Genomic DNA, 14574 nt, shown 5'->3' on the forward strand with positions numbered 1-14574 from the left:
TTCCAGTTGTACTCAAATAAAAACAACATTTTTACCAATGTGCATGATTGTTTGGGCACTGGATTCCCCGCAATGATAACGATGACTACGACGCAATGTTTGGCTGTGCGATAACTAAGACGGTATACGAAAACCGGGCCAAAGTTCGGGCAAAGTCATACAAATCGTGGGGCGTACGAAAAGGGGAGATGTTTCTATCGTTCTCACGTCTGATAGTCCTAAACGGGCTCCGGGGATCATACTTGCCAACCTTGAGACCTTCGAATTCGGGAGATGGGGGGGTGTTGAGGTGGTGGGGGTGGGGGTAGCAGGGTGTGTATATATTTTCAAGTATTTCTTATATATATATAATCCGTTCATGAATGAGTATATCCGTTCGGCCACCGTGTTCAAGAGGACGCTAAAGGCAGAAATTCGGGAGAATGGTTGCCCCGGGAGATTTTCGTGAGGGGCACTGAAATTCGGGAGTCTCCCGGTAAAATCGGGAGGGTTGGCAAGTATGCCGGGGATACATATTACTGCTAGAACATTATTAAAAAGTCATATGGACCTTTTTAAGTTGCATGCACATCTACCAGGGAGGTGTAAAAGCTCCATTCTTGAATTTGTACAAATCTCCTAAACAACCTTGCCGTTGCCAGTAGTTTGACGACATGTGACGATGCGTGATAACATGTTTTGTTTTTTTATCGTGACCGTTCTAGGCGATACCGACCAAACTGACAAGCCAGCAAATTCTACTAAAAAAAACCCATTACAGCAGCAGGAATGAGCCCCCCCCCCCCCCCCCCCCTCGGACACCAAGTATCTCCTGCAGTTCTTCGATTTTTTTTTTCTTCTTCTTCCCCCTGACAAGATATAGGACCCCAAGCATGCAGGGAGAACTCATTAAACAGGTCAACAAGGAGGCAAGGAGTTAGCGGGAGTGCTTTCGAGCAAGGCAGACAGTATACCGTATGGACATAATTCAGAGCGCTCCTATTATAAAAGATAGCTGCTTTTTACAAAAGCAAACTCCACCGGCACTATGAAGCGACCATACCAGTTGACCAACTTTTTTTTTTTGTGTGTTTTTATTTTATTTTATTTTTTTTAACGCAATGTACTGTACACCGAGGGGGCGCGGAGGGGGGTTGGGTTGAACCCTTCTTTTTGTCATGTCGTCGTAAAGACTTCGTAAAGATTTGTGCAAACATTTAAACAGTGATCAAACTAAATGGCACGTAAAATATAAATATCGGTATAAACTCCAACAACACGGTCATTGAGATTCAACCCAAAGCATGGACACCAGGGGTGTAACGGTACGTGTATTAATATTGAACCGTTTCGGTACGGCGGTTCCGGTTCGGTTCGGAGGTGTACCGAACGAGTTTCCACACGAACATATTAAGTAGCCAAAAGCTAAAGTCTTAACAATCTGCTCCGCATTCTGCCTATGTCACTGTCAGTACTCTACACCAGTGGTCCCCAACCACCGGGCCGATTGATACCGGGCCGCGCAAGAAATTAAAAAAAAAAAAAAAAAAAAAATTAAAAAAAAAAATTTAAATTAAATCAACATAAGAAACACGATATATACATATTGTGTATGTGTATGTCAATATAGATCAATACAGTCTGCAGGGATACAGTGCGTGAGCACACATGATTGTATTTCTTTATGAAAAATAAAAAAAAATAAAAATTAAATTCCCCCCCATCAGCACCCTCCTCCCCCAGTCCGTGGGACAAATTGTCCAGCTACAAAAAGGTTGGGGACCACTGCTCTATACAGCACCCAGTATTGTGTGCGTGTGTGTGTGTGTGTGTTACGGACAGCAAAGCCCTGTCTGTCTGTTATTCCACTTCACCTTTTTCTGTGTTGATTGAGCTGTGTTGAAGCAGCAAAAAAGGACATTATGTTAAATTAAGAGTTTCTGTCTCTGATAGTTGATATAATAATGTAATGTGCATCATTAAGCCTACATCAGGGGTGTCCAAAGTGCGGCCCGGGGGCCATTTGCGGCCCGCCCAACATTCTGGCCACACAATACTATTGTAAAAATATAAAAGAACATTAAAAAAAGTGGAATGAGGTGAAATCTAACGAAAAGAAGTTGCAATGTTGACACAAAAGCTGCCATGCAGGCTGTTTTTTTCTTTCTTTTGTCTTTCTTCATTTTTCTTTTTTTTGCCATTGCTCAAAAAAAAAAATAATAATGACAAAAAAATCCATGTTTTAATGAATTATTTTCAGGGCTCCAATTACTTCAAATATTTCACTTTAAAATGTTTTATGTGGTAAATATTGCATATATTGTGTAGTTGCCATATAAAAACATATCACTTTATGAGTGGGGCACCTTTTGGATCCCAAATATATTTAGTGATTTTTTATTTATCTTTTCACTGTGATTACTCAAAAATATGAAATAATTAAAATCAATGGTTGATCTTTTAGGGCTCTAATTACTAAATAGTGCATATTTCAGTTTTACTATAAAAAAACTAAGTTATTTTTGACAGAAAAGCTATAAAACATTTTTTTTATTTATTTGTATTACTTTATATCAACTTGAAGTTGATATAGAGATTTACTGTAAGCGTTAAATAATTTAAAAAAAATAATAATCTGACTTATTTTGAACATTTTAATGACTGAGACCCTTTATGGTCCCCGGGACCCCTAAAGGTAAAATAAATAAAAAATGCATATACTTTGTTATGGTTTGAAAATGAAAAATATCAAAATGGCCCCCAAATGCTTTAATTTTTCCGTGTGCGGCCCTCATTGGAAAAAGTTTGGCCACCCCTGGCCTACATGAACTCCATGGTGTTCAGTGATGAATAGTCCCTCCCATTGCTATTGTACTATTTTTTTCAGCTATAGTTACATTCATCATTAGTAATGGAGCAGCCTAGTTTTGAATGGCAGGGTCCCTGCTATCACATGTTGATAAAAAAATATAACATTTAATAATAATAATCAACTACAGGCTTCCCAAATGCTGTAATAAATTAAGCATGATGAGTTGGCTTGAGACTGTTTAATGTTGCACTTTTTATATGTAGAATACAAGTTTTGTCATTTTATTTAATCTGAGCAACAACTTGAGGCAGTTTAATGTTGATTAACGTGGGCAGAATTATTATAGTGTTCCCAATGCTAAAAGGATGAAGCCATTTGTTTACAAATTTGGTAAATAAATAACCAACAAATGTATATTTCGTTGTTTTCTTACTGTACCGAAAATGAACCGAACCGTGACCTCTAAAACCGAGGTACGTACCGAACCGAAATTTTAGTGTACCGTTACACCCCTAATGGACACGTCACAAAAAATAGCGCTCTCAAATTTCCTCCCACGCCGTACTTTTTTGTTGATGATGGGGGGAGTTTTAAGAAACAGCATAGTGTTGAATGGCGTGATAGCAAATAGAAAAATATTCATCATTACAGTATGAACGTCACTTTACTTCCCGTAGACCCCCCCCCCCCCACCCCCCCACCCCCCTTTGCTGGGAAAAAAAATGAATAAGGCTCCTCTTCTGTTCACAAAATATTTCAGCAGAAAGTCACACCCCCCCCCCCATCATTAAACATATTCTATATACACGATAAATAAGTTCTATTTGATTCCATTTCGGACTTTCTATAGAATGTCTTGACATCATCTTTGCACGCCCTCAAAAAACAAAAAGATAAATACTTCCTGTGTTATGACGCAACCTGGTCATGTGGTCACAGTTCCTTCCATTACCACCAGGGTGCACCATCGCTTGTTAGTGGAGAAAAAAATAAAATTGCTCGCTCGTGGAGTTTCTCCCGCTCCAGAAGTCAGCGATAAGCAACGCTCGGGCGCGTTTGACCAATTTCCCCGTCCGTGGGTTCATCCGCAGGTCCGTCCGACGCTTCGACACGCCTCCACTCGGCGTTGCTTTGTGGTGGAGGGGGTGATGCAGCACGGGTGGCGCTCTCCTTAATAGTCAGGTAAGCCAGACGAGACTCCAAATGGGGCAGTGAGCGGGTTGGTAAAAGCGGAACTTTTTTTTTTTTTTTTTTTTTAAGAATATGTACAATACTTAGCAAATTTCGGGGCTATAACCGGGGGTATGTATTAAAAATTAAAAAAAATAAAAATTCATAATTGCCAATCTGTTTGAAAAATAAAACTGGTTGGATTTGTCTATTGAATTTTAAGAATGCCCTAAGTTTATACCGTATTTTTCGGAGTATAAGTCGCACCGGCCGAAAATGCATGATAAGGAAGGAAAAAAACATATATAAGTCGCACTACACTGCAAAAACTGAAATCTAAGTAAGATGAAATATCTCAAATAAGGGTGATATTTGCTTATTTTCTGACTGATAAGATAATTATTCTCACTAAGCAGATTTTATGTTAGAGTGTTTTACTTGTTTTAAGTGTTTTGGTCTTAAATGATCTCAGTAATATATTAGAGCTTGTTGCTGAGATTTGATGACCTATATTGAGTAAAACATGCTTGAAACTAGAATATCAACTGTTGCAAAGCTGTGTCATCAACTCAAAACTGCTTTTTTAAAGTAATAATTTCTTACTTCAAGCATGAAAAAAAAAAAATTATGATGCCGAGCGCATATCATTATGTCAAGATAATGGCACTAGAATTTACTTAATTTAAGAATATCTTTCAACATATTGAGCAAAAAGGGCTCTTTTTTCTTTAAATCAAGTAAAATACCCCTAATTTTTTGTTTTTTTCTTTCTTGTTTTTGAACACTGACTTTTTGCAGTGTAGAATATAAGTCGTATTTTTTGGGGGAAATTTATTTGATAAAATCCAATACCGAGAATAGACATTTGAAAGGCAATTTTAAGATAAATAAAGAATAGTGAACAACAGGCTGAATAAGTGTACGTTATATGACGCATAAATAACGTGCCTGGTATGTTAACGTAACATATTATGCACTGCAAAAAGTCAGTGTTCAAAAACAAGAAAAAAAAATACAAAAATGAGGGGTATTTTATTTGAACTAAGCAAAATTATCTGCCAATAGAACAAGAAAATTCGGCTTGTCAAGACTTTCCAAAACAAGTAAAATTAGCTAACCTCAATGAACCCAAAAATACCTTAAAATGAGTATATTCTCACTAATAACAAGTGCACTTTTCTTGGTAGAAACACAAACAAACTTTTTGCTCAATATGTTGAAAAATATTCTTTAATTAAGTAAATGCTAGTGCCATTATCTTGACATAATGATATGCGCTCGGCATCATGATTTTTTTTTTTCATGCTTGAAGTAAGAAATTATTACTTTAAAGAAGTAGTTTTATACTTGTGAGTGTTGATGACACAGCTTTGCAACAGTTGATATTCTAGTTTCAAGCATGTTTTACTCAATATAGGTCATCAAATCTCAGCAACAAGCTATAATATCTTACTGAGATCATTTAGGACCAAAACACTTAAAACAAGTAAAATACTTTAACATAAAATCTGCTTAGTGAGAAGAATTACCTTATCCGAGAGAAAATAAGCAAATATCACCCTTATTTGAGATATTTCATCTTACTTAGATTTCAGTTTTTGCAGTTTCTACCAAGAAAAGTGCACTTGTTATTAGTGAGAATATACTTATTTTAAGGTATTTTTGGGTTCATTGAGGTTAGCTAATTGTACTTGTTTTGGAAAGTCTTGACAAGCCAAATTTTCTTGTTCTATTGGCAGATCATTTTGCTTAAATCAAGTAAAATACCCCTAATTTTTGAATGTATTTTCTTGTTTTTGAACACTGACTTTTTGCAGAGTATAAGTCGCATTTTTTGAAGAAATGTATTTAATAAAATCCAACACCGAGAATAGACATTTGATAGCCAATGTTAAAATAAATAAAGAATAGTGAACAACAGGCTGAATAAGTGTACGTTATATGACGCATGCTATACGTTTACCAAACAATCGGTGCCGTTTTTGTTCAGCCCTTCTCAGTTTTTATAAGTTACCGCCAATGTTGAAATTATGTCTTTTGTAAAGTAAATATGAACAGCCGATATGGGCAACTACATCAACTATATGATTTGCCTGAAAACCTGGACAGGACAAAAAAATAAATAATAATAGAAATAAAAAATAAAATTTTGAAAAATGATACATTTTCATAGGTACGGAAGTAGTACAATGCAAAAACTGAAATCTAAGTAAGATTAAATATCTCAAATAAGGGTGATATTTGCTTATTTTCTGTCTGATAAGATAATTCTTCTCAGTAAGCAGATTTTGTGTTAGAGTGTTTTACTTGTTTTAAGGGTTTTGGTCCTAAATGATCTCAGTAAGATATTACAGCTTGTTGCTGAGATTTGATGACCTATATTGAGTAAAACTTGCTTAAAACTAGAATATCAACTGATGCAAAGCTGTGTCATCAACACTCACAAGTATAAAACTACTTTTTTAAAGTAATACTTTCTTATTTCAAGCATGAAAAAAAAAATCATACTTTGACACAATTATGTCTCATATTAAAATAGCTGTTTTATTTTCAATGAAACAATAGAAAATATGTACTCATATAGTAGTGCACTTGTTATAAGTGAGAATATACTTATTTTAAGGTATTTTTGGATTCATTGAGGTTAGCTAATTTTACTTGTTTTGTAAAGTCTTGACAAGCCAAATGTTCTTGTTCTATTGGCAGATAATTTTGCTTAGTTCAAATAAAATACCCCTCATTTTTCTATTTTTTTTCATATTTTTAAACACTGACTTTTTGCACGTGTACGTGAATGAGATACATAATATTATTTGATATTTTACGGTAACGTGTTAATAATTTCACACATAAGTTGCTCCAGAGTATAAGTCGCACCCCCGGGCCAAACTATGAAATAAACTGCGACTTATAATACGAAAAATACGGTACATGAAAAATAAAAAAAACAACTCTTTGGCTTGATATGTACAATAAAGTAATGACTACACGTTTAAAAAAAAAAAAAAGTCAAATAAAACAAAGATGAGCTTAGTGATTAGAATTTTTTTTCTTTTTCTTCATGAAATATATGTATTTGTGATAAGAAATGGCACTCGAGTCGGGCTTGTGATCAGCGCGAGCAAGTGCACTTTCATAAAGTCGTCGCAAAAATTCACCATAATCCATCGAATGATCGGCGATAATATCGAGCGAAATAAATCCTGACATTAATTTTCTAAATTTGGATCTCCAGTTCATGCTGCCGTGGTGTTAAGAACGTAAGGCCCGACGAATATCCGGCTCAGCTGCCCCATCCTTTTCAAGTCATGATCCCTTGGAGGCTCGCTAGCGTCCAAATTTTAGCGTGCCGGTGCGCTCGGTGGGAAGCGTTCCACTGGGAGCTTCGGTCGTTGGTCTGAGGGCTGGGGGGGAGCGAGGCCCTGGCACTGAGGGTCCTAGGGTGGTCGCGGTGGGCACGGCCGGCAGTGCCACTGTCTGTATAGTCCCTCTCTCGCACGGCCCTAGATCCTCCAGGCCTTGAGGGGGTCCTTCATAGCCCATGTTTAACCGCAGGGGTTGGTGGGCTTGGCAGTAGTCCACGATTGGCTGCTCGTATCGGTAGAAGGTCAGTGCGCCCATCTGATGGGGAACCTGTTTCCAGAAAGGTGGAGACAAAAAAAAAACCAACAATACAATTAGTCAAACAATAAAACGCATTTATGTACCAGGAGACAAAACAAAACACGTTTGAATTATTCATGCTTCGAGGCGACTTAAAGTTGACATTTGCCGCTTCTGCGAGTTTGCAATACAAACTTAACTTCTCCCACAAGCTTATTGAGCTGTGAAAATGTTTCAAGTTCCAAAAGGTTGCCTTCGGGACAATACGGTTAATGCACCAGTTTCGAGATTGAATTATTACCCACTTTTGTGTTGTTGTGCTCTCTCCTGTTTTTTGTGAAATTCCACCGACTGTACGGAATCCAATCAGTCTCATAGTCTCCGGTCAAGCAGATAGAATTGGAAAATGCAAAACCCCGAAACCAGTGAAGTTGGCACGTTGTGTAAATGGTAAATAAAAACAGAATACAATGATTTGCAAATCCTTTTCAACTTATATTCAATTGAATAGACTGCAAAGACAAGATATTTAATGTTCAAACTGGAAAACGTTGTTGTTTTTTGCAAATATTAGCTCATTTGGAATTGGATGCCTGCAACATGTTTCAAAAAAGCTGGCATAAGTGGCAAAAAAAGACTGATAAAGTTGAGGAATGCTCATCAAACACTTATTTGGAACATCCCACAGGTGAACAGGCTAATTGGGAACAGGTGGGTGCCATGATTGGGTATAAAAGCAGCTTCCGTGAAATGCTCAGTCATTCACAAACAAGGATGGGGCGAGGGTCACCACTTTGTCAACAAATGCGTGAGCAAATTTTCCAAAAGTTTAAGAAAAACATTTCTCAACCAGCTATTGCAAGGAATTTAGGGATTACACCATCTACGGTCCGTAATATCATCAAAAGGTTCAGAGAATCTCGAGAAATCACTGCACGTAAGCGGCATGCCCATGACCTTCGATCCCTCAGGCGGTACTGCATCAAAAAGGGACATCAGTGTGTAAAGGATATCACCACATGGGCTCAGGAACACTTCAGGAAATCACTGTCAGTAACTACATTTGTAAGTGCAAGTTAAACTACTACTATGCAAAGCCAAAGTCATTTATCAACAACACCCAGAAACGCCGCCGGCTTCGCTGGGCCCGAGCTCATCTAAGATGGACTGATGCAAAGTGGAAAAGTGTTCAGTGGTCTGACGAGTCCACATTTCAAATTGTTTTTGGAAACTGTGGACGTCGTGTCCTCCGGAACAAAGAGGAAAAGAACCATCCGGACTGTTATAAGCGCAAAGTTGAAAAGCCAGCATGTGTGATGGTATGGGGGTGTATAAGTGCCCAAGACATGGGTAACTTACACATCTGTGAAGGCACCATTAATGCTGAAAGGTACATGCAGGTTTTGGAGCAACATATGTTGCCATCCAAGCAACGTTATCAAGGACACCGCTGCTTATTTCAGCAAGACAACGCCAAGTCACATTCTGCACGTGTTACAACAGCGTGGCTTCGAAGTAAAAGAGTGCTGGTACTTGACTGGCCTGCCTGTAGTCCAGACCTGTCTCCCATTGAAAATGTGTGGCGCAATATGAAGCCTAAAATACCACAAGGGAGACCCCCGGACTGTTGAACAACTTAAGCTGTACATCAAGCAAGAATGGGAAAGAATTCCACCTGAAAAGCTTCAAAAATTGGTCTCCTCAGTTCCCAAACATTTACTGAGTGTTGTTAAAAGGAAATGCCATGTAACACATGTACAAACTAATTTTGGAATAAGTTGCTGCCATTAAACTCTAAGTTAATGATAATTTGCAAAAAAAAAAAAAAAAGTTTCTTAGTTCGAACATTAAATATAATCTCTTTACAGTCTATATATTTGAATATACTGTAAGTTGAAAATGATTGTATTCCCTACTTTTTAAAGAAACCAATGAATACAAATGACAGATCCATACGTTTTGCTTTTATTTTAAAATGACACAGCATCCTACTCTTAGTAAAATTCTAATTGGTAACATGTTATTTTTATACCAGACATACAATTGTACTTTTTTATGTAATCATTACTGTATTAAGAGTTTCCTTTGGGAGGCAATACTTCTGCTTGAATATAATATGGGGTGCGAAACATAGATTTTAAATGTTTTTAATCGTCTGCAACAAAAAAGGTGAATTTATCGTCTAAATCAATATATCGCCCAGGCCTAATTGAGGCCTATTCAGAGTAACTGAATTTATGGGAAACACTGAAAGTGATACTTTTTTTGTTAAATTGACATAACATTTGGTTAAAAACATGTTTTTTTTAAAAGTCATTGTCAGGTTCAAACACTGATGACATTTATTAAACAAGACAAGAAGCAAAGAATCAAACAGAGACAGAATTCAATTTGGACTCAAGTGAGGAGAGACGCCGGGACACTGTACCCTTGTGCAATCTCCAGCACGCTCTGGCGAAAGATTGTACAACTCCTCCTTTATTTGCCTTTCCCAACCACATGACCACAGCTGCTTCCAGAGGGAAGTGGGTCGTAAACAGCGTCGCCTTTGCTTACAGAACAGTTCAAAAGAAAAGGTCGTAAACACTTCACAGAAAAGGTCGTAAACGAGTTCAAAAGAGGTTCCTCTTCGCTTTTATAGTCCTTGGGTCAGACAATATCTTTCTGTTTGATTATAATACATGAAAGAAACAGGAACACCTTCATCTTGCTTCCCCCCTACACAGTGGAGTTTTACGAGCCTTACTCTTAGTAGGTTCAAAGACAGCTTTTGTCTTCTTACTCAATGTAACACAAAGTTTTTTGTGATAACTTAGAAATAATTATTCTAACAGTCATGATCATCGAGCCAATGTTTTGATGAGACCAGACTTGTCCTCAATACCAATTGTTGTTCTTTGTCCTCAATACCAATTGTTGTTCTTTGGATGCAGATCAAGAGCATTGTGGTAAGACCTTAATGTTTTGGACCGTCTTCTCTCTGACCAGTTGGCTTTGATCAAGGTGGACTCGGGTCAACGTCGACACAATGGCTCCAGGTGTACGCCGGGAAACCAACAAGCGGAAAGTCATCAAAGATCCGAATTGCCGACTATCAGTTTGCCATTTCCACCCAACGTTGACAACATTCTGCAGAATATTTTAATATGCATGTGTGCCTCCATTCTTCAGCTCAATTGGCAAGCTCATTCCTGGCCCTCCATTATCATCCCCACATGGTGACCACCTGCGCCTTTCGGTGACCCAAAACCATCCAAAATACGTGCCTGGAAGCATCTGCCGCAACTGCTTTTCCCCCCCTCAAATGTGACTTGTTTTATGTTTAAAAATCAAGCCGCCGTCCCTTCATAGGGTTTCGGGATGGAAGAAACGTAGATACGCACGTGGGAATGGGTTTTCACCACAAATCAATGCACAGACGACAAAACCGCAAACACATTAGTTGTCAGGTTCTATTAAACAAGACAAGAAGCAAGGAATTAAACAGAGACATAAATAAATGTGCTCAATTGCACTGCAAAAACTGAAATTTAAGTAAGATTAAATATCTCAAATAAGGGTGATATTTGCTTATTTTCTGTCTGATAAGATAATTCTTCTCACTAAGCACATTTTGTGTTAGAGTGTTTTACTTGTTTTAAGTGTTTTGGTCCTAAATGATCTCAGTAAGATATTATAGCTTGTTGCTGAGATTTGATGACCTATATTGAGTAAAACATGCTTGAAACTAGAATATCAACTGATGCAAAGCTGTGTCATCAACACTCACAAGTATAAAACTGCTTTTTCAAAATAATAATGTTTTATTTCAAGCATGAACAAAAAAAAATCAGAATGCCGAGCGCATATCATTATGTCAAGATAATGGCACTAGCATTTACTTAATTTAAGAATATTTTTCAACATATTGAGCAAAAAGGTCTCTTTTTTTTCTACCAAGAAAAGTGCACTTGTTATTAGTGAGAATATACTTATTTTAAGGTATTTTTGGGTTCATTGAGGTTAGCTAATTTTACTTGTTTTGGAAAGTCTTGTCAAGCCGAATTTTCTTGTTCTATCGGCAGATAATTTTGCTTAGTTCAAATAAAATACCCCTCATTTTTGTATTTTTTTTTTTCTTGTTTTTGAACATTGCATAATATGTTACGTTAACATACCAGGCACGTTATTTATGCGTCATATAACGTACACTTATTCAGCCTGTTGTTCACTATTCTTTATTTATTTTAAAATTGCCTTTCAAATGTCTATTCTCTGTATTGGATTTTATCAAATAAATTTCCCCAAAAAATGTGACTTAAAGTCAGTGTTCAAAAACAACAAAATAAATTCAAAAATTAGGGGTATTTTACTTGATTTAAGATTTAAAATTATCTGCCGATAGAACAAAAAATTTCGGCTTGTCAAGACTTTCTAAAACAAGTAAAATTAGCTAACCTCAATGAACCCAAAAATACCTTAAAATAAGTATATTCTCACTAATAACAAGTGCACTTTTCTTGGTAGAAAAAAAAAGAGACCTTTTTGCTCAATATGTTGAAACATATTCTTAAATTAAGTAAATGCTAGTGCTAGTTCAAATAAAATACCCCTAATTTTTGTATTTTCTTTCTTGTTCTTGAACACTGACTTTTTGCAGTGTGAGGGGAAACGTGTCGACCTGTGACCTCTTACAGTGTCACCCACGCTCTGGCGAAAGATTGTACGCCACCTATTTTTATTTGGACTTTTCCCTGTTTACATAACAACAGCTGTTTCTACAGGAATGGGGGGTATGTAAACAACATCATTTTCGGTCACTAACACAAAATAAAAATATGCTTCGGGCTTGGACTGGTCCTGGATCAAGCTTGGGCAAGTCTCGGATCACAATAGATAACCGCTCCCGTCTCTTCCCATCGTACACAGCGGAATTTTCCAAGCCTTTGGCTTGGTGCAACAAAGACAGCCTCTTGTCTGTTCACTGGGAACTCAGAGAACGGAACGTTTTTGGATAATTTACATACAATTTTTCTGACATTAGTGTTCAACCTTTAATCCGAGCGCTGGAGCAAATCAACCTCGTGTGTCATGCCACTTGTGTTGCAGCCAGTAGCACATGTCACATCTGGCCATGTGGTAAGTGTGTACACCAATCTCTGGCCAAAACTTCACATCATGCCAAACACATGAGACTTTGTTTTTTTTAACGCGCCATCCCTCTTAACTTTTCAGTGCACGAGCCATCCGATACAGGGTAATTAAAAAATTTTTTAGGTTGGCATTTAAATAATTAAGTGAAAATATTGGCACAGGCGGCAGATGACCCGAATTAAACGCGCAGCAATGCCTGGCAGAGCTACAAATCCTTGGGTATGCACACAGCAGCAGGATCAACAGATGTGTCAGAAAAAAAATTTTCAACACTAAATGTCAGACTGCGCCTCGGCAAGGCAACAATTAATTTGTCTGTGTTCTTCAGAAAACCACTGTCAGTAACTACAGTTTGTCGCTACATCTGTAAGTGCAAGTTAAAACTGTAATTTGCAAAGCGAAAGCCATTTATCCAACAACACCCAGAAACACAGATGCATAGTGGAAAAGTGTTCTGTGGTCTGTCCACATTTCAAATAGTTTTTGGAAACTGTGGACGTCGTGTCGTCCGGACCAAAGAGGAAAATAACCATCCGTACTGTTCTAGACACAAAGTTCAAAAGCCAGCATCTGTGATGGTATGGGGGTGTATTAGTGCCCAAGGCATGGGTAACTTACACATCTCTGAAGGCACCATTAATGCTGAAAGGTACATACAGGTATTGGAGCGACATATGTTGCCTTCCAAGCAACGTCTTTATCATGGACGCCCCTGCTTATTTCAGCAAGACAATGCCAAGTCACATTCCGCACGTGTTACCTGTCTCCCGTTGAAAATGTGTGGCGCATTATGAAGCGTAAAATACCACAACGGAGACCCCGGACTGTTGAACAACTTAAGCTGTACATCAAGCAAGAATGGGAAATAATTCCACCTGAAAAGCTCCAAAAATTGAGTGTTGTTAAAAGGAAAGGCCATGTAACACAGTGGTAAAAATGCCCCTCTGCCAACTTTTTTGCAATGTGTTAATGATTATATGCAAAAAAAATATATGTTTCTCAGTTGGAACATTAAATATCTTTTCTTTGCAGTCTATTCAATTGAATATAAGTTGACAATTATTTGCAAATCATTGTATTCTGTTTTTATTTACGAATTACACAACCTGCCAACTTCACTGGTTTTGGGTTTTGTACCATAACTCTGATGGTGTCTGTTCCATAAACTGTATAGATTGATTTCCCTAAGGGTGCATATTGGACATTATTTTTGTTATCCACAAATATATGGCAAAAACATACCTAAAAGTCTAACCCAAAGCCTAAAACCCAATATGTCACATAAAATAAAATGACAGGGATATAAACAATCCGAAAGACATACCAAATGTATCTCGGCTTAGAAGTTGTCTGTGCCGATTTAAAAAAAAACAAAACAGTCTCAGCTACTTAAGTAATTACACTGAACCTCAGAATGTATTTTCGGTAAAATTGGTTAGTTTCAGCCTAAAGTAATGGAGTAACACGATTACGTTGAGTGGTGCAAGGCTGCAGTGATATATTCCTGTAAAACAGCCTCTGAGTTTACATGTCTGGTCTGGTGCGCGGATGAATAGCAGACCTCGTCCCCTATCCCCCCCTCCCCCCCTTCCAAGCCTTGCTGTGAACCAGGCACCTTCATAACTAGCAGCTTTCCGCCGAACCGAAACACCTTCTTTCTCAAATGGTCTCCATTAAGTGCGGCTGACTCATTACATTATAGGCACTCAGTGGATTACTCCCATCATTTCCCTCTCAGTTAAACCCTTCACCAACCCGGCCTTGGCCACCACACACATACCACCTCAGCTGCTGTCGCACACACACACACACACACACACACACACACACACACACACACACACACACACACACACACACACACCGCGGCCCACCTC

At 37.9% G+C, this 14574-nt stretch overlaps 1 protein-coding gene across 1 annotated transcript in view; it reads right to left on the bottom strand.

The window, feature by feature from the left end:
• Nucleotides 1–6892: 6892 nt before the first annotated feature.
• Nucleotides 6893–14574, bottom strand: part of LOC133638751 (leucine-rich repeat transmembrane neuronal protein 4) — a 280634-nt gene continuing 272952 nt past the window's right edge. The window contains exon 3 of the mRNA XM_062031676.1: nucleotides 6893–7594. Within this exon, the coding sequence (XP_061887660.1) occupies nucleotides 7289–7594 (306 nt within the window). The 3' untranslated portion in view covers nucleotides 6893–7288. The remainder of the gene's footprint in view (nucleotides 7595–14574) is intronic.

This window comes from Entelurus aequoreus, linkage group LG21 (genome assembly GCF_033978785.1).
Source record: "Entelurus aequoreus isolate RoL-2023_Sb linkage group LG21, RoL_Eaeq_v1.1, whole genome shotgun sequence".
NCBI classification, from domain to species: Eukaryota; Metazoa; Chordata; class Actinopteri; order Syngnathiformes; family Syngnathidae; genus Entelurus; species Entelurus aequoreus.